The sequence below is a fragment of the Parus major genome, chromosome 1A (genome assembly GCF_001522545.3).
Source record: "Parus major isolate Abel chromosome 1A, Parus_major1.1, whole genome shotgun sequence".
NCBI lineage: Eukaryota > Metazoa > Chordata > Aves > Passeriformes > Paridae > Parus > Parus major.
In genome coordinates, this window is record NC_031773.1 from 18,474,438 (window position 1) to 18,495,300 (window position 20,863).

The 20,863-nt window shown below is 35.6% G+C and overlaps 1 protein-coding gene across 3 annotated transcripts; it reads right to left on the reverse strand.

The window, feature by feature from the left end:
• Positions 1-3,617: 3,617 nt before the first annotated feature.
• On the reverse strand, positions 3,618-20,528 carry MLC1 (modulator of VRAC current 1). Of its 3 annotated transcripts, none has more exons than XM_015628738.3 (13): positions 19,590-20,528; positions 17,096-17,833; positions 16,248-16,431; positions 14,054-14,143; positions 11,973-12,026; positions 11,681-11,782; positions 9,966-10,067; positions 8,998-9,069; positions 8,398-8,514; positions 7,623-7,679; positions 6,390-6,512; positions 5,313-5,480; positions 3,618-4,189 (listed from the first exon to the last, which is right to left on the reverse strand). In XM_015628738.3, the coding sequence occupies exons 3-13, from the start codon at positions 16,425-16,427 to the stop codon at positions 4,115-4,117; spliced, it is 1,140 nt and encodes a 379-aa protein (XP_015484224.1). In that variant the 5' UTR covers positions 16,428-16,431; positions 17,096-17,833; positions 19,590-20,528; the 3' UTR covers positions 3,618-4,114. The 3 variants fall into 3 exon arrangements, with proteins under 3 accessions (XP_015484224.1, XP_015484223.1, XP_033370466.1); XM_015628737.2 differs by having other exon boundaries at positions 17,096-17,233; positions 17,744-20,528; XM_033514575.1 differs by lacking the exon at positions 16,248-16,431 and having other exon boundaries at positions 17,096-20,528.
• Between the last annotated feature and the right edge of the window lie 335 nt (positions 20,529-20,863).

Below are 20,863 nucleotides of genomic sequence, written 5' to 3' on the forward strand. Positions count from 1 at the left end.
TTCTATGCTGGAAGGCAAGTCCCTGTCACATCCATATTGGAGAAGTCCCAGCCTCCTTTGGAGCACAATAGCCACATTCACACTATGTTTTGCAAGAGGATCCTGTGACATATCACTACATACTTCCCGATTTCACCAACACAGACACACATACCATATTACAACAGTCCCCTGGCTATTACTTTAGCTCTGTGTGAAGTTGTATTGCCTGCTCCAGACAACAGACATCTTGCCTCAGGAACACTCAATCAACCATAGGACAGCTGTTTGTAACTTCAGCTTCTTGCCATGCTGGGCATGTTCTGGAGTGGAATGGTGTGAGGTGCTACTGTCATCACAACAAAACACTCACAAGGGATTCAGAGCTGCTTGGGAACTGCACTTTTCTGGGAGTGTGCCTCTATCTCCTGTCCAGAGTGAGCCTGTGCAGCCAGGACAGGTATACAGCAGAGGTACTAGTAGAGCACCTATACCCCAGAGAGACACAAGACAGGCTGGTGAAACAGAAGCTGCCCAGTGCTTCTATATTCAACAAGTTACTGATTCACTGTCCAAAGACAACCACTACTCATTTCATCTATGGGATTTAAGGGGACACTCACTCTCCTCTCCCACCCCATCCCTTTTCTTCAAAAGTCACAAATAGTCAGCAATGAAGGCAATCATTGCAGTAGGCAGCACCTTAGGTGCACCATTACAACCTAGCTACATCCCACAGATGCTGAAGACTTTCCTTTCCTAAGATTAGAATCATACAATCAAAGTGGTTTGGGCTAGAAGGGATTTTAAAGATAATCTAGTTCCTACTTAGGTTGCTAAAACTCCCGTGCATTATTAAAGAATAAAATGAAGAAAATGTATTTTTAAATGAATAAAGAAAATAATTTTTGACCTGTATGAAATTAATAAAATTATTTAAGAAGAAAACTAAAACTTGAGTGTTCAAAAAAATTTAAATAGAAAAAAGTAAAACAGTAATAAAAATGAAGTGTACTCACAATTCTCAAAAAATTTTACATATAATTTATACTTTAATGAACTTAAAGCTCAGAGAAACTGGAATTATTAGCACATGTGGAAGAGTCGCAACTAAAAATAAATCATTCATGCACTATGTGCACACAATTATTTTTTCTTCAGGAGATGCTTCATTCTCATTTTTTTCTTTATTTTACCCTGGATTATTTTTTTTAACTCCTGGTAAGCAGTAGCCCATGGCATTAATTCTAGTGATACCCAGCAAGGCAGGAAATGGCACACTTCCAAGCAGAAACCCTTCCAACATGGCACACACATTTACCTCACCAAGCTGACCTCAGAGAGGGATATGATTTTTGTTCTTTTAACAGTTTTTCTAGCTGGGCTGTGGAAACAGATCATCTACAAGCAGACTCTAATCAAAGCTTTACGCTATCAAGATTTACTCTGTGCCAAACATCAATACAAAAATTCATTTGGTAAAGAAAGGCATATGCAGGGGGTGTTGTTCTGAGTTACAAAAACATTGATGAGATTTACAGTGAAACTTTCTTTGCCTGAGAAATGCTTTTCATATCAATAGCTAGCCCTACATTAATTATGATTTTAAAAGCGTGCCTCTTACCTCCATGATTTTTCTTCTTGCAGGGTATGAGAAAATTCAGCCTCCAGAGAGGTCTCCATGGTGGGGCTCCTTGTTTACCAGGCATGCAGAGAGAAGTCTTGCACCTGGCAGATCGTCCAGTCTCTGCTGTGCTGAACACAGCAGGAAGGGAGCCCTAGCCAGACAGGGAGCCCTGGGATGTTCATCTTCACTGGAAAGCAGAATCTATGGCTGGCAGCTCTATTACAATCTCTTTTTTTTTTTCCCATCCATTCCTTACCCTTGTTAATCTGAGATGACTGAAAAAACCCCAGATACAGTCACACATCTCAACCATTATCCAGTGTAAATCCAAATTTTAATTCAATCATCCTTTTTAGCCTATTTAGTTTTTCTCTTTCTTTTTGATGAATTATATTTTCTTAACTTCTTATTACAACACTTCAGTTCCCCAATAGAAATGCAAATATCTCCTATTTTATATCCTTTGCTTCTTCATAGTCACTCATGACAGCAAAAAATAACAAAAAACCCCCAAAGAACCCAAAAAACATAAAAAAACCAAAACAAACATACAACCAGGAGCTGTTTAAAAGGCTCTCACTCTTTAGAAGAGAGCACCTCAAGCCATTTTGACTCAAAAGGAGGTTGAAGTGTTTTTGCCTGTTTTGTTGGTATAAGCATTTTGTGGAAAGGAAATTCTATCAGCTGTGCAACTTCCCTTAATTTCTTTTCCCATCCAAATAATTTACAAAAGTAGTATCTACCTATATCTAACCTGGATAACCAAAGCAAATCTTCACTTGACTAAAAACATAGAGATAATCTCTCAAAGCCACAGATTCAGTTAAACAAAGGCAAAGTGTTTTACCACACAAAGCAAAACAAACTATTAAGGAAACAGTTAAGTTACGTTCACACTATTCTATATATTAAAATCCTTTCACTTTAAATGATTAAAATGATGTAGAACTTCTACAGTGTTTACAGTCTTTATGCAGTTTCATGCATGAGATTTAGAAATTTAGATGATTATTTTTAGATAGAACTGTCACTATCTCTTCGCAATTTTCAAAAAAAGAGTGTATCATCAAACACTAACTTTTCCTACTTGTAAAATTGGTAGGATTCTAGCAGATATACAGTAAATTAGCAGATATACAATTAATTGTGTTATGTTGAGAGAATGTTCACACAAGTACCACCATGAAATTTTGCAATATTTAAGAAATAGCAGCTGCAGCCTGTGGTTGCTGATGTAGTAGTCTGGACCAAAAGCACACCCTATTGTGTTTAGGTGGATAGGGAGGTTGCTGGATACATGCTCTTAAATAGCACTGCTCTAAACTTCAAAGAGTACCCTCTATGTACTGAAATCCCATAACTGGCAGCTTTTCCAAAATTAAAAGAAACATTCTCGTGTACCTGAAAGACTCCACACACTACACAACTTTCTCTCTTTCTTTCTCCTTCTCAAAAGCAAAGAGTTAAGCTTTGCAGCATGCTCTGAACAAATCATCTGAGTTATTTCAGATTAAAAATAGAATGAACTTCAAAGTCTACCTCTCAAAACACAATAAAACAAGAAAAACAAGAAAAAAATAACCTCACCACTTTGTCAGAAGTTATCACGCTGGTTACACCAGAATTCCTATTAAGATGGAAATTCTAATAGTGTTTGAAATCTACCCAATCATACACATAGTTCAGCTATATGAAAAGGTAATCTATATGGGGGGTGTCCCTTGTTTCAGGGCAGCTACATTTCATAGGTTTTAAAGATAATTAGGAATATAAATAAATGAAATGTAATATATCTAAGAATAAAAATTTTAAAACCTTCTTTCATTATCATTAGTATCTCCTGTTACTTGGCCGATTGCTTCTGTTTGTTGGATGATTTGCTTTGACTAGCAGCTTATGTGTCCCAGCACTCAGAAAAAGCCTCTTCCCCTTTTAGCAGTCCAGAAATTGAAGATTAATGGGAAAGAATATTTTGTTGTGACCTCTTGGATTAGAATGTCAATCCACATTCTTGAGTTTCCACATAATAAAGACTTTTATTTATATAAAAGCAATAAGATGCAGAACAACTTTACAACTCCTACAAAAGTGAAGTATAAGCAAAAACATCAATTATGACTTGTACTCATAACTTTACAAAAGCATTTATCAGTCACACTGACTGCATAACTGCAGTTATAACAATCTCTTGCAAATATATGAAGCCTACTACATATTGCAATATTTTACCTTGCCATCAGCATAAATCCATGTGACTCATTACCTTTTTCTAAAGGTATCTTCTAAACACTAGCCTACAGACACCAACAGAAAAGACAGATGTGTTAAAAATATTATTAACGAATTTTAAAATTATTAGAAAGATACATCATTTACTGTGTTATTCCATGGCTCCTACTGCTGCAACTATATTGCTGTTTAAAAATGGAAAAGTTTTTAAACCTTAATTCAAACATTTGATTTATCTTATTGGATTGTGCTGTGTTGGTTGCATTTGTAGAATCCAAACTACTGAGCCATCTGCACCACAACTGCCTTCCAAGCTTTATCTTTGTCAAAATCCTTTAAGGTATTATTGGAAACCTAGAAGTAAAAAAAATTCAGAAAAATGCAAACATTAAAAAATGTTTTGATCAAAAACTGAATTTCAAGCAAATAAAAGTATCTGAGAGAAGCTAGGAGAATGCAAACATCAATAGTTATAGCCAGAGCTATTAAAACATTCTATACACTTGTAATTTGTATAGTTTTGTATATTACAGAGTTTATCTTTAGGATATAAAAAATAACTGTAAATTGTATAATACTTGAAACATTTGGGTCTAGGAAATGGCCAAATTCCTATTTTAAACGTGTTACTTAAGACATTTTTTCCAGATTTTTTTCTAAAATATGACTGAAAGCTTTTGCACCTAACCCTTTAACCCCAAAGCCAGAAGCAGCCCCTGTGCTGCAACTGAAGCAAGATTTACCTATATACATGCAAGCAAAGTAAGGCCTTGCTTAAGAACACAGACTTCTGAGAAGCCAAAGGGATTTGCAACTTCACCTATAACATTATTCATGTGTTTAAATACTGTAAGGTAAGAAAAAAGTGTTGCTTTTGCAGAGACAGTGTTCCTTTTAGCATTCAATTCATGCCTAATTTCTCAGTGTCTCAAAAACCAGGAATACTTTTGTAAATAATCCCCAGCAGAGATCTGTTTAGCCACACCATGACCCATGCTCCAAAATGTGATTTGCAGCTTATGCTTCATCTTTTATACAGGACACAGATCCAGAAAATAAGCAATCTACACCAAATATTCTCAGCAGTCTCAGGGGCCTAATTCTAAAACTTACACTTTCCATTAACAGCTCTTTACTGACTTAACTAAGTTTCTGTTCCCAGTGCTTTCTATCCAGTGGTGGCTGGACTGAACCCAGCACTCTCCTTCTAGTGCAGTAAGCATGAGTTACTCTCTCAGAATCTTTAAGGACACAGGGTCTAGCTCTGTACAGCAGAGGAAAGCCAAAGAGGTACAGCTCTGTGCCCTACATCATGCCCAGTTATCATCTAACCAGGAATCTATTATTTCTTGATTACAAAATTAAGTTTCATGGAACAGCTTTTAATTGTGTTCTGAATTAAGACCACAAAACATTACTAAAAAAAAGTATTTTAAAACAGATATTTTCAAATTTTCTACTGGATATAAATACAAACCTCTGTTGTTCTGTATTCCTGTTTTTTAACCTGTGATGGTGTCCATGCTGAATCTTGTAGTTTCATTTTTGTCTTGTAATTCACACACTGTATTACAGTTCCAATAGTAAGGCATGCCTGAATTAGGAGCATCAACATCAGAAGCAACAGGAGTACATCATAAGATTGCTGAAAATAGACAGATGTTGTTAACTACTTGAATAGAATATTTTATGACGTTTCCATCTCTATACTTTTAAGATTCCTATCTAGACTTCTTAAATCAAATTATAATTTACGGTTTATTTCAGCATAAAGTTTAAAATAAAAATTTAGTGCCTGAGTTTGCTGAAAGTAAAAGAGACTGGTAACTTTTAAGAAAATGCTAATTTTCCAAATTATCTTTTCCTCTGGAAACAGGACAGAATTGAGGAAACTATCAACTAAAATAGTGTCTTACTCCTAGTTCTGAACTAAGCAATGTCACAGCTATGCTTGGGCCTGGCCTTGTACCTTGCTGGCTCTGACCTTGCCCTGCTGACCTGAGTTCCTGGATGACCTTAGATCTGTCTCAATACTGTGGACTTACCTGGCAATCACTGAACCATTGATTGAACCTGTAGCAGTGGCTACTATGGCTGGTAGTAGCCATTGCTTTACTATTTTTGGGGGTGCTGTAGGACTGCCCTGCTTGCCAATGAAGTTACCATTCTTTTTCTGCCTTGCTGTTACCTCGTGCTCCATTGGTAAACATCCTAAGAAGCAGAAAAATGTACTCTTCAAGGAAACCTAGAATCTTGTACTTAAATACTAGAAATTATAAAAGCTTCAAGGAGCCTAGCACTCCATATATTAATTATTTTTACTGTGTCTTTAGAATAACATCCTGTCTTTTTAAAACTACAATTCCAGGGTGCCAATAGATGTAACATACTTCCAATTATATCATAAGTTAAACAGCAGTTTTTAAATAATTTCTATAATGTTTCATTCAATCTTTTTAATCAAATACCTTGTCTTTATATATTCCCTAGTTTACTAGTACCTTGGTACTGTAACATATAGAGGTTCATTTTTCAATTGCATAAAAACACATACTTTAACGGCAGGTGGGTAACTTTTAAAGATGTCAACAACTTGCATGATACTGAAGGATAAGTATGCAGAAGCAGTGAACAACAAAGGAGAGGTAACACTGCTAATGGCAATCAGGACCTCAACCTAAAAAATAAGATAATAAATGTTAAATAATAATCTAAAATATTAAATCCAGTTTGTGAGCTATATCTCCTTAAAGCAAGCATAACAGAAGTGTGTAAAACAATGTAGGATTACAAATCAAAGATAAACACTAAACCATCCACATTTCATGGAGATACAGAAGCAAGCTTCGAATAACCTAAGTTTCCTATCCAAAACACTGTTGGCTTGTAATTAATTTTTCATTCAATACAGATGATGACTTTTTATTTTACAAGTGCCTTCCATATCCACATAGAGGAAGCAATAGCCACCCTGGAGAACTAGTGTAGAAGCCACCATTTATTCTTCAATTTATATGAAGTAAGAATCAACAACAGATATTGCAGACTTGCAGCCTAAAAAAATCTTACGCAAATAAATTTAAGTTCCCTGAGGAAAATTCATTGCCATACAACCGAAGTTGAGTTTCATTCAAATACCACCCCTATAGGATTATATTCTGACTTCAATATGGCTCATTACTCACATAAATATAGTCACATGATTATTATTTAGAACAGATACTTTAAGGAGCCTTAACTACACTTCTAGGACATTCAAGGATTAAATGCACTCTACTGAATATCATTAGTTCTTGTTGCTAATCATGAAGATGAAGAATTTGTTTAAAATAGGATATGGGTCCAGCACAGCCTGCACACCTAATTTTCTTCTTTCAGAAACCACAAGTGATAATGAGAGAAAAAGGGAACCTCATTGCAGGAGCCTGAGAACAGTTCTTGGCATACCACATGAGGCATGTAATTTTTCTATAATAATATATTTTCCCAAGGAATCCCTTCAAAAAAATCCAAAAAAATAAAACAGAAAAAAACCCAAACCCAAAAACCAAACCAAACCAAACAAACTCTTCAAATTCTTTTCTGGAACTGATGAAATTAAGCCTCCAAAGAAGCTACCACAGTTCTTTTAAGGGATACTAGCTAACACTCCTGCTACATATTTCTGATACATATTGTAGAAGCAGCTGAAAACAAGTGAGCAGACTTGATTAGTGCCCACTACCAGGCAGACTTTTTTAGCATTAATCCACCCTAATGATAAAATCCAAGAATTTTACACACTTACCAGACATTTACTTGGATATTCAGCAGCTACATGACTTGCAATAGCACTTGGAAAGCACTAAACAAAAGAGTGTAACAAAGTATTTATTGAGTTGAAAATTACAAAAATTACAATTGAATTACACTAATTCCCACTGTTCACAGCCTTTTTTTGTGAATTCTGAATGCTGCAAAGCTTGTTCATGAACTTTTTCCACTTAATGCAAAGGGATTTTATAGACATACATAAACCTAATGGTCACTGTTTTCTTTCTCAATCAGTTCCTTCATGGCAAGCAGGGTGGCACATCTTGTCTGAATCTACTGTTCCTTGGTACAGACTGTTATTAGGGATAAGGGTTACCAAGCATGCTCTCAGACTTTTAAAACAGTTAAAACTGAGAGGTTAAATAAGATGTTCTAAGGGTTCTACCACACTAAAACTAACTCAGTTTTTTCTTTTACAGCCTGAAATATTCCAAAACCTGCAACTTTTTTTTGACAAAACACCTCACTTCTAATACTGCTGTTTTAATACTCATTTCCATTTTACTGAATTGAGGACTGAGAATGTATCACAACGCTTTACTGAAGTATTGCATACCAAAACAGATATGAAATATTGCATAAATATATTCAGAATATTGAAGTGCTAATTCATTTGCTAAGCAGCAATTCCCAAACAGTAATAGAGGCAAATAAATACTCCAGTAAGGAGGGGAAAAGTGAAAAAAAAAAAAAAGCCACAGAATAAAAGCCATTGTTTTTAAAGGGTAGCTTCCATTTGCATTACTTACAGCAACTAAGATCCAAAAGAATGTCACTGAGAGGTATGGACCTGAGACTAGAACATCCATATTCAAAGCAATTATTCCACCAAACACTGATGAAATTCCAATAATCACCTCAATTACCTAAAACAAATAAGAACACATAAATTATTTAAAATGTATTTTAATGCAAAATTTCTTATTTGCATATAGAAAGGACCTCAATGGAAAGAATAAAATGCATTTATGCTAGTATCTAGTCATGAAGTCTATGTTTTCAAAATCTAAAATATGGCAAAATGCTAGTTAGCTTAAGTGAAAACAAGATCGGCTTCATTATAAATATTTATGCTCTCATTTATTATCTCCCCTGAATAATAGTTCAGTTTATAACATTTATCCTTAAATAATTAAGTAGTCTCCTTCCCGTAATAAAGAGCAGTTATGATTTATCTTGCAGTCTTCTAAAAGGAAATATTTTACTATATATCTCTCATTTTTGTCTGTTCTTAACTACACTCATTCTTTCAGTTCTTAACTACACTGATCTCTTCCTGGCTTTAGAGAACCTTCACACTTAGAAAGAAGAAGTAATAAATTGATTCAATGAAGCAATGGTTTTCTTACTGAGTATGACTTCAGAATTCGAGCAGGAAAGCTGACATTGCTCAAAACAATGGCACTGTCATATGCAGTATTCTAGAGGGGAATAAAAAAATCATGATAAAAAATATACAAAGTGATACATTTCTTTCTAGTATCTTGTACAACCTGTTACAGATCCTAACAGTGATATGCAACATCTGGTTGGCCCAGAAGAGATGACAGTGACACATCCTGGTGTTTTCCAGTGTCAGACCACATAAATTCCATTAAAACCAAATTCATTAGTCCCAGATTAGCTGTTCCACAGCCACCATTCAATAATGAAATACTGTCATCTTTTCTCCCTTTTTCACCTTCAAAGAATATACTTTCTTCCCAAGCCTTCAGATTTTACAGATCTGGATCAGCAAGAGCCAAAGTAGGACAGGGCTTTACACAACTTTATCAATCAGTATTTCCAATGGCATAACATGTTTACTTCATTCTTACCTAAAAGTATTCTTGCAGAAAAATAAGGGTAGGGTTTGGGAAAGCACTTGTGAATAAAGGAAATTTTATCAATAGCCCCAAATCCTGAAGCCAAGATTTGTTGTCCAGATACCACCAAACTGGCATACAAGACAAATACTTTCTCTACATCAGGCTTCAAAAAGATATTGCTTGCATACATAAAAGTTATGAAGTTTCATTCTACAAAACAGAAATAAAACATTTGCCATGCCCATTCATAAGATATTCAGAGAACTCTGCACTGTATAATTTTCAACACAGGTAATTTTGCAGAGGGGTCATTGCACTTCTAAAAGACAGAAGAAGAAAGATGTTTAGTTTAGTAACATCTTATTTACAGTTAAAATATAGTTTTAGCATGCAAAGTTATATATTGGAGTTGACAAAGTTGTATACTGGAGTTGACAATAAATTGTCAGCATATGCAATACAGGAAAATGGAATATTTTTTAACATGCACAACCCTTAAGGGTACCTACTTTCTTTCTTGTACAGCAGTCTTCAGTAGACCTAGCTGAAATGATCACAGTAGTTGCCATGAAGATTTCCAGCAGAATAAGTAGAATCAAGTTGAAATTTATCTGTCAGTAAAATCCCAGATATAAATGAGTTATGTCTTCCATATTAAAAAAAGGAAGGGGCTGAGTCTAGCCTGATTAGGCAGGTTGTCTAGTTTCTGTTAGATTTAGACACATCTACTGATTACATACTTTGTTAACTATTTTCTTTCAAACTTCAAGAACATAATACTCAAAATGCCTACCCTAAGAAAGAAATATTTACTTATTTTATGGAAATATTCTGCCTGAAGATTTTATCACTATCTTCTGGAAGAGAAGCTTTTGATAAGGGAGTGTTTTCTGGGTACATTTGCTTTTTGCAGGCCCTTCCGTGTGAAACCAGAACACTGTAGCAACTAATGGAAGATTCTCAGGGGAAGGAGGGCCACAGGTCGCAACTCCTAGGTTGTAATTCCAAATGATGCACTACCATACAGGATGCTGAATGAAAACACAAATCAAAGAACTGCACTAAGGATCCCAGTGGTAAAGCTGGTAAAGCATTCACAGACACTCTTCGTGATTTCATGACTCTCACGGACTACGTTGTTGTGCAAAAACATGGATGCTGCCATTGCTCATATTCAAGAGACAAGTAAATGAATGCAATACTTAACGATGCTCTTTTGCTGCTTATTATTCTCATGAAAAGAGGAAGATACCTACACTACATGGACTGAATCATTTCCAGAGGCACACAGGTGAGGCAAAGTGGATCTCCCTTTCTTGTCTTCAAAAGCACCATGTTGTTCCATTGACAGCCCAAGAAAACATCTGGTAGTCAGTCAGGCCATTGGGGCAAAGTACCAAAAGTCTAGGAAGACCTGACACTATTCCAAACCTATACAATTACAGCAAACCATTGTTCAACAACTTATATTGTTTTCTCATGTCAGACCTACTTTGTTGATGATGAAATCTCAGTCTTTCTCTGACACGTATCTTGCAGCGTGTGTTTTTTGAAAAAAGTAGTAAGTGGCAGATTTAGGAGGCTTTTTTGGACACTGAAATTCACTTTTGCTTAGGAAATGATAATAGTAACTATGTGCTTTGCTGTACCAAACAGACTGTACAGTTGTACTAGCTCCACAAACAGCAGTAAATGTCATTGTGGTAAACTTCTAGAAAATGTGCTACAATGAAGAATACAGGAATTGTTAGGCAAAACAAGAGGTTTCAAATGTGTGGTCTGCAGAACAATTTAATCCAGATTATAAATTCTCATGATTTAGGCATGTTTTGACACAGAGCTAATACTGATGTGAGCTGGCAAGGCCACATGTCATACTTGGCAGTGCAGTGCCAAGTAGATGCACAAGTTTGAGTTGAGAAGCACTGTAACTAAACTGATGGACTATCTCACTTAGTCCTAGGTATAAGAAGTAAATAACAAAAATTGAAATATTAACAGGAAATAAATTAGATTCTTGTGAATATTATTTCAGGGAACTAACATTGGGCAAAGAGAAATGTAAAGTTACTGCTGTATGAGCTCTCCTCACAGACCAAGCAGGACCACTGGGATATTGGCAGCAAAGTAATGACCTGTGATCTCCAGCCACCTAATGTCCTCCCCACCTTGTTTTTTAACAAAGATAAATGAATCACGATTAGTAATTGTTTTAGTAACTTACATTTATAGCTGATGGATTGAGGACAAGTTTGCATCCAAACCAAATTAAACATGTTGTTGTAACGGCAAATGTAGAGACAAATAGAATCTGAAAATTTGGTATCTGAAAAACAGTTTCAAAATGTGTTTCTCTCTCATTTTAAACACGGGGAAATATGAACACACATACACACAGACATATATACATAGATTGGATGGATGGATGGATGGATGGATGGATGGATATAGAGGGAGAGAAGGAGAGAGGGGGACAGGGGAGAGAGATAAAATTGATACTGAAGTTTCATACTTACCACATTAATTTTACTCCTTGCTATAGCAAAGCTCACAACTGCTGAAGGAATACACTGGGAAAATTAAAAGAGAAGACTAGTGGGATCTTCTGCACAATGAATTTTATATATACTTCTATAGATGTATTTTATGTGTCTGAATTCATATTTCAGTACACTCAGACAAACAAAAGGTCAGAAACTCTGAAGAAAATGTGTCGCTTGACTATGGTCATTAATCAGTCAGTGTCTAAGGATTACAAGAAGTTTAAATATATTTTCCACATCCCTCAGTTTTTACTAACTACCCAGCATAACATGATGACTAAAAGAAAGTCTTTCATGAGGTATTTCATGCCTTTGTTAGTTTAAATTAACTCTAGAAAGCCTAAGATCCTTAAGCAGGAGAAAACAGTGCTACTCCCAAACTGGATCTGCATTCTTTAAACAGACATCATCCTGGTTGTGTATGCTAAAATTTTCCCAATCCCAAAACAGTTGTGAAGAACCTTGTGAAAATCAGCTGAGTCAAGATACACTTAGAGAATTGTGCCTGGGATGTCCAATCTGTTCATTGGGAACTGTTTTCATACTTGAGGGCAAAGATAAATGGAACAGTCATGCACAAATGAAAAGTCTCATAAAGTAATTTCTCTATCCCTTAGCTGTTCCCCACCACAACAGACATGGCTCCATTACAGATCCAACTCTATTTTACACAAATGCCTATTAAAATTATAATAAAAATGTTCTTAAGTTAAATAATGAATCATGCAATAAATGCCACTTTTCTAATTCTCTTCCCACACATCTGAACACTGATGGCTTAACAATAGAACACTATAAAGAGATTAATACTATAAAGAGATTAATACTGATATGTAAAATTCCTGGCAGCGCTTCCTTAACACCTAAATGACCTTTACTGAACATAATTAAAACATCCTTTTATGCCACAGGAATCTCTAGAACACTCAGGACTATGTTCAGACAACTGAATCCAGCTACTAGTCCAGATGGTGAAAGTCTAGAGAGCAATTCAGGCTACATGAGACACTCAGTGGCCAGCTGGCTACAAATCTCTCTAGGCTCTTCTAACTGCACTGACACCATCATTTGCAGTAGGAACTCTAATACCTTCATCACATACAGGCACCAAACATACACACCTTCAAACCCAGTGTCACGACCTTCTGCATCAAAAGATCTACCAGGTCTTTTGAAACTTTTAAACATGAAGTTCAAAGAGTCAAGATCAAGGGCAGAGAAAGAGACATCTCAGTAACTAACACTAATGTTGCAGAGAATAGGGTATCTGTGAGGATACTGATTTCAAAAACTCCTCCAACTTTAACACCTTTAGAGGAAGCACAAGTGATAACTCATTCACAGAGCAAGTCCTAGGATTTGTTTGTTTCAAGTAAAGCATTAGTCTTGGACCTGACTTAAAAACAGATGCATAAGTCAAGTTGAGAAAATAACAATGATATAATGCTGCCATAAAGTACACAAGTACAAGAGACTTATCTTATGAATCTTACTTATGAAAAGCACAAATTAAGCACATATAATACAGTAAGCATATATATGCACCCCTAAAAATATAGTAAAACCACATTGAGCTCTGGAAAATGTCAGCCATCTTTAATGCATACTTTACTAGTAAAATAATAATATTTAAGAGAGCTTTAGTCTGCTTCAGTACTTGGATATTATGGCAAAATAAACTGAAAAATTAGTACTTTGAGATACAATCCAAAATACAGTTTGATAATATATAGCCAGAACACTTCCCAAATACATAGAAATGAAAATTTTCTTAAAATCAAGCACAGAAAAAATTTTCAGCAGATTAATACTGCACACCAGTGGTGAGCTGATTAACAAAAATGGTAACACAAACCCAGCTGTCTTTATGACAACTGTTATTCCTTTAACCATGCAATGAAAATCCATTTAATGAACTGTTAAATAGAATTAAATCCTCCATGAAAAAAATTAGCAGCAGAAAGACAGACAGACTAGAAGACATAAACCCACAAAAATTATTTACTATTGCATTTGCTGTCAAACAGCCACAGCAAATAATTAAGAATGCTTACTGAACCTGCTGCACAACGTAAATAATCCATTTCAGATGGAAAAATATTTCCCAGATATAGCGAAAATCCAGAAGTAATAAGGAGGCAAGTCTGAAAAGCAACAAATAAAATAAATTTATATGAATTAAACTGTTCTTTCAAAAAACAACTAATCAGACATAAATCAGTAATCAGCCACTTACAAACTGAGTTACTTTTAAAAATACTGGTTTTGTGTGAATAAATTTGAAGAAAAATATCAAAATAGGCTGACTCATGAAGATGTTTTGCTGGTTACCAAGACCTAATAATGAATAATGTTCATGTTTAAATTAAGCATTTTGTCCTGACCTGGCAAATAACTCAATAAAATACTCAAAAAGTAACTGCAGTGTTTCGTGGTAGAAATGCTTCAGAAACCTCAGCTATGTCTCTACTTTGCATTCTCTGTTTGACTCCAACAACATTCATTATGCATATGGGCAGCTGGGAAATTGCCAACTGGAACACAGCAGCAAAAATAGTATTGGGATACATCAATGAAGTTTCTTCCAGTACATTCCTGCATCCTTCCAAACTCTCTTCCTTTTTTCATACAGCAGCACATCCAAAAATGTTCAACTGCTCCTCTTCACTTAATAAGTCTTCTGTTTATTTCATAACTATCACGGTTATGCACTCTGCAATAAGCGATGAGTGTCTTCTACTAACATTATTTTGTTTTTCCTTCTCATTACTCTGAGTAGGCATTTCTTTGAAGGGGCAGGGGAAGGTAAGAGACAGAATGGCTCTTTTGTTTTATTGGGCATTCTTTTCATGTTAGAAAATTACTGGGGGTCTTTAAAAAGTCCTTGTCAAAAAAAGAAAGAAAATAAGACTAGCCTATGTGCATGTATAAACACACACACACAGAATTTTGGCAGGCTGGAAGAACAGTCTATGGGACCACAAGTTGAAATTGTGCTTCAAGCTCATCAAATAGTTTCTGCACAAAACCAGCCCATCAGCCACTCTGATGTCATTCTACAGTTCGCAACTGCTGCCTGAAGTAGACTGTTCTGTTCACTATGACTTACATTGCTCAGCATACAGACTCTCTTTTCTGGACAGTCTTTCAGAAGGGTTGATAGAGACTAAACACTTGGAATAAAAATCTAATTGGAATTTAATCTAAGAGTTTATTAATAAATCTGCATTTTATTTTTCCATTAAATTCATTCTTCTTGATATTATGATTTCAGCAAATGATCATTAAACACTATTATGTCCAAGAATCTACAACAATTCAGGAAATTACAGACAGTTGTCCCTTTGGACAATTAAGTTTGTGAAAATTTAATGCAAAGAAAGCCAGCACTTCTTTTGTTCTCTTTTCATGTGACAGTACATCTGAAAGGAAATCCAAGCCTTGTAGTTTGTCAGAAAGGAAAAAATGCTCAGCTGTTTCCACAAAAATAAGGCAATACTTCTACTCACTGTGCAAAAACAACCAATTACCATATTAAGTGAGACAATCATAGTTCTTAGTAGAAATTACGCTTCAAAACACACAAGCTGACAGAGAAAGAAAACATCAAATTCTAATTGCTATAATGAAGTTTAATTAACTTGGCTCAGAACATGGAGAAGCATATGATGTACATGCAAGATGAGTATCCTGTGATTCTAGCAGTGACACAAAAATTCAAAACACTGTGTTGTTCATAGAAGAAACACAAGTATATAATTATTATGTGCCTATTGAACCCTGGTAAATGAATGTGGCAATCAAGTACCACATATATTTTTAATGCCAAAATGTCATCATGGCAGCCACAGTGCATTTAATAGTTAGAAATCTTTTTAAAAGAATGCATATGGCCCACATACTTTATATACTCTACCAAAAGGCACTTATTATACATACACATGGGCTGATATTTATCACTACCACACTTATTCTCTTCTTATATGATTAATATCAATGATAAGAATAAGCCTTCATATACCATCTCTGATTAGTAAAAATATAGTCAAAGAATACAAGTAGTCAATGAATTGTTACATTCCAAATTTGCTAAATATGTTTCTGTTTATACAAAGATTTATTTTCAATACCATCAGTGATGAAATTCTTAGTCTTCAAATGATGTCAAACAGAACTACTGATTTGTGGGCACTAAGGCCTCACCTCCTCACCTGTAGTTTTAAATTTGCTATCATTTAAAGTACTTACTCCCATCAGCAAAGAAAATATCCATGTTTTGTAACTAAAGCAAGGATGCAGCCTCTTTGACAGCTGAAGGTCACTGGATTTGATATCTGGTATATAATTTCCATTCTCTTGTTTTCCCCGCTCCAAAGTTGGCATCCTGTCATAGCTAAATTCTTCTCTGTAACCTTCTTCCCTGGTCATAACACTTCACGAGAGCAATTAAATAATAATAATGCAAATTACAAAGAAAGAGAAAAAATATAATTTAGATCCTTCATATACTCAGATCAATACTCAGCTAGGTTTTTTTGTGTATTCAAGACAAGAAAAATAAAAGCAATATCAGGGACTAGACATTTCAAAATACATAAGCTTTCTAACAACTTACTTGCACACCTTATCTAAATTACATCCTACAGCCACAGCTCATAATAGTACAGTATAAGTACCAATAAATTGAAAGTTTGTGTATCTTTGATACCTCAGTCAATTTTTATTTCAAGACCTAAGAACCAATTTTAGAGGTGTTAGTGCATACCTCAATAATCAAAGCTTTTTTTCTTTTTTAACTCTAGGACAGTAAAGATAATCAAACAGGTTTCAATATAAATTCCATTTTATTTCAACACTTTTTATCAGCTATCTAAAATGACAGACTTCCCTATGATTCCCATGAACATACATACTCACAATAACTCAGCTACAGCAAACTGTTTCTAATTTACCCAGTATCAACCATTTCTCTTGTTCATTTCATCCTTTTTTGTTCACCTCACTGCTTGCCAATCTGTTAAAATACCATGAGGAGTATCTTATATTAGAATTAAGTTACTGCAGATTTTTCAACAGTTAAAAACCTTCGTGCTTACCTTCCACTGAAAAGTTAACTGTCAGTTTAAAACAGCCCTGTGAACACAGCTGCCTGTACACTTTGTGATATTCTCACCGTTCAGTGAGTCATGCCGGCTTTGAAAAGTTCTCCCTTACACTTTGGCTTTCAACAACATCTATTCAGATATGGAACAAAAGCACAGCAAGAACTTCAGTTAAGCCAGGGAACAGGAAAATGCCTCCTGAATTTTAATTAACAGAACACACTAGAAAATGACTGTACTACATCTCATAGGGCTGCTTCCAAATCAGACCAACAAATTAAAAGTTTCATGTCTCTTTTTTATTTGAGCACTACCCCTTTCTTAGCATCTTAAATAAAAGCTTCCTCACAGTTTACCACTTTTAGCTATCATAATAGCCAGTGACCGCAATATCTAACAAATGAGTTCTTGTTTCAAAAGAGCAAAATGTACTTACAATGCAATGTTCTCCTAGAAAAAACTACAGATAAAAGTTCAAGTATTACAGTATAAGATGGGAAGCTCAAAAGTTAGAGGTTAGAAATCTATCAAGATCGTTATTTTCACTGTAGAACACATCTTCATTTTTTTCCACTGACCCCGGTCTTCTGGAGTGCCCAGATAAACCCCACACATTTCAATCACGCCGTCATTCGTACTTACAGAAGACCCAGATGACTAAACAACATATTTTAAATCTATCAGGCAGCAGTGACATGCAATGGCCAGCGTACATTGGATCCAGTCCTCCTGCTTATTAAGCAATGAAAAGGGAGAAAAAAAAGGACATTTTTATCTTGAAGATGTTGGCACCTTGACAACTACAGCAATGACAGGGTCTTTTGTCTAAACTTTAAACACTCTTGTAACCAAGACACAATTAAATCTTCAGTATTCTGAAGGGCATCACCTCCAAAGTATGCTAGAAAAACTTTTGAACAGCACAACTTCTCAGTTTGTAGAGACTGTAGATTTTCCTTTTTTTGGTAATGTCAGACAATACTGAAATAATATTAAAATGTTAGTTGTTTTAATAGATTTAAACAGGGGAATTAATACACTATACACAGCAATAGACACATCTGTAAACTGTGCTAGAAAAGAGGGGCAAAAAAGATTGTAGTCAAGCAAAACTGTCTAAAGTAATTAAGCCCTAATGTTCCTCTGCTCATGGTAGAAACACTGCACAACTATTTCCATTATCTGTAACTTTCCAAAGAATGAGGTTAAATGGAAAATGGGTATTGCTTACCTGACAGCTTTTCCAGTGAATACGAGGTACTAATTGACACAAATTACCATAGACACAAAACACAATCATATTTTAACCCTTTTGATCAGTTTAGGGAAAAGGTTTGTGGGGTTTTTTTGTTTCGTTTGGGGTGTTTTTACACAAAATTGGTGAGATACTCAGGTTTTTACTTAATCTAAGCTCTTTGAACTAAGAGAATTTATAAAGTCCTGTACCACTGACCAGAGCAAGGTTCAAAGCCTGGAAAAATTTGTTCACAATTCCAAGTGTTTCAGCCAGTATTGCACCTGAAAGTTACCTCTCTCTCTAGCATGGTATTACAGTGTTTCCTCAGCTTATAGTGAAATTCCTCCTACCCCTTTCTTTCCTGTGCACTTCTCAGTATTTCCCATTTCCATTTTGCACACAGGTTCATTGCATAATTACTGTATCCTCAGCACCTGGCATCAGCATCAACAAAAAGCACCTAAACTTCAATGTTAAGTTTCTACTCTCAAAATCTTCTGGGGCCCTTATTCTAGGTTCCCTTCATCTCATGTACCTGATTCCAGAAACAGTCTCCTTTTCTGTGCAAGACCTGGTAACCAGAACCCAAGTCATTGACTAAGACCTTCTAATGCTATATAAGAGACAAATATGCTGTACAAAGAGATGTCTCCTAATTCTAAAGAATGCATAGGAATTTTACACAAGGACTCCAGCAAGCATAAAAATTCCAACAGAACATGAAAAACTTCAGAACAGGATTTAGAGATTAAGTGTTTAAATTCTAAGTTAGGCCAAAAAAATTCAACAGATGACAATTAAATCAAATCATGAGCAGCTATGAATAACCACATACTTCCACCACAAGATTAACCACTGAACAAATTCAGCTGCCTGAAGCAGCTATAGTAGATACTTGGTCATTTGCCACAGGCTGCATGCAATGCAAGCATCCCCCACAGTAACCACAAAAGATAAAAAAATCATCAATTATAACTCAAGTGTCAAGGGACAGTGTGACAAAAAGGTACATAAACTTGTCCTACTTTTCCTATCAAAGACCAAGGGGAAAGCATTGTCCTGGGCCAGGTTCCCTAGTTCCGAACAAAGGTTCATACACATTCCAAAATCTAAATGAAAACCACACCTGAAGCTCTGGTGAAGTTTACATTTAGCATCCTGACCAATTCTTTCATTTTCTGATGAGTTAATAGCGGCAATACACTTGTGTTCTTTCACACAGTATTTAACTACACTACTTTAGCTCATTACCTGTACTCCTTGTTCAGTATTTTCACCTCTTTAAAAAAACAGCTTCTTGATGTAGTTTTTTCTCTGAAGCATTCCTCAGTCCATGTTTCCTAGCTCATGTCTTGGGGTATGTACTGAACCAAGATCAAAATGCAGATCAAACAGCTTCAAATTTATTTCTTGCTCTCCTAGTGTAATATTTGCTCCCACAGTGTAACACAAACTTCTTTGAATCCAAAGTCCTTCATGTAAACCATCATCTCCAGAAACACAATCTCTTCATCCACCATATTTTTACCAGCTACACTCTCCCACCGGGAACTCAGTGGCAGAAAACAGTAGTTAAAATTCTTTAAATCAATGTATCCAAAAGAGGCTAACACTATCTCACTACTTTTCTATAAACAGCACTGACTTACAGACACTCAGGTGTTTCTCCTTCCAGTGGCATTATATCGTTCAGAATGAGACACTGGAACATGTGTACAGTTACCGGCAACCTGAATTTATTCTGCTCTAGGACATGCACAGAACTCTGTGTTAAATCATCTGAAACACATTCCTAGCCCTTCTTTTCCTAAATAACACTGTGTGAACCATACAACTAGACACTAAAACTGAAGTTTCTGAAGACAACTGCTGCTTTAGTTGCATTACTTAAGCAGTATATTTTGTGATATCAACAAAAAAACTACACACTGCTCAACCTCCTGAAAATACCTCCTATAACAGCTTTATATGGCAGCTCCTATCCAAACTACTGGGATGCTGAGCTCATCAACTCAAAAAACTTTGCTTTGTGAAACAGATTTTGTTAAACAAAACACAAAGAGACCTTATACAAGATACCTGAACTGCACTGTGTGAAGAGAACTGGTAAAAATATGAAGTAAAGAGATAGTAAGCAAGTCAGTAAAATTGTATTTCCTCAGGCACTACAGCAGCTCCTTCATTCAGAATATTAAGTCAAAACCACCATTTTTCCTGTTAGGCAAGTTTATCATGTTCTAGAGTTTATTCTATCACTTTGAAACTGGCTGCTACTGAGAGCATCACAATCCATTAATATGCCATTTGCACGTGCATACTCTTCCAACTCATTCCGTTCTACAACACTGGAGGGACTCTGTGTCTGGTTTATTCCCAGGGCCACGGAGATCTCTCAGCCAAGGGGACGTGACAGCCTGTCCGTGGCTTCTCTCTGGTCCGGGGATTTCATCACAGAAACGCTGCATACGCTACGACCACAATACATTCGGCCAGCACCAAGAGTGAGCAACAGGCTGCACGCACTA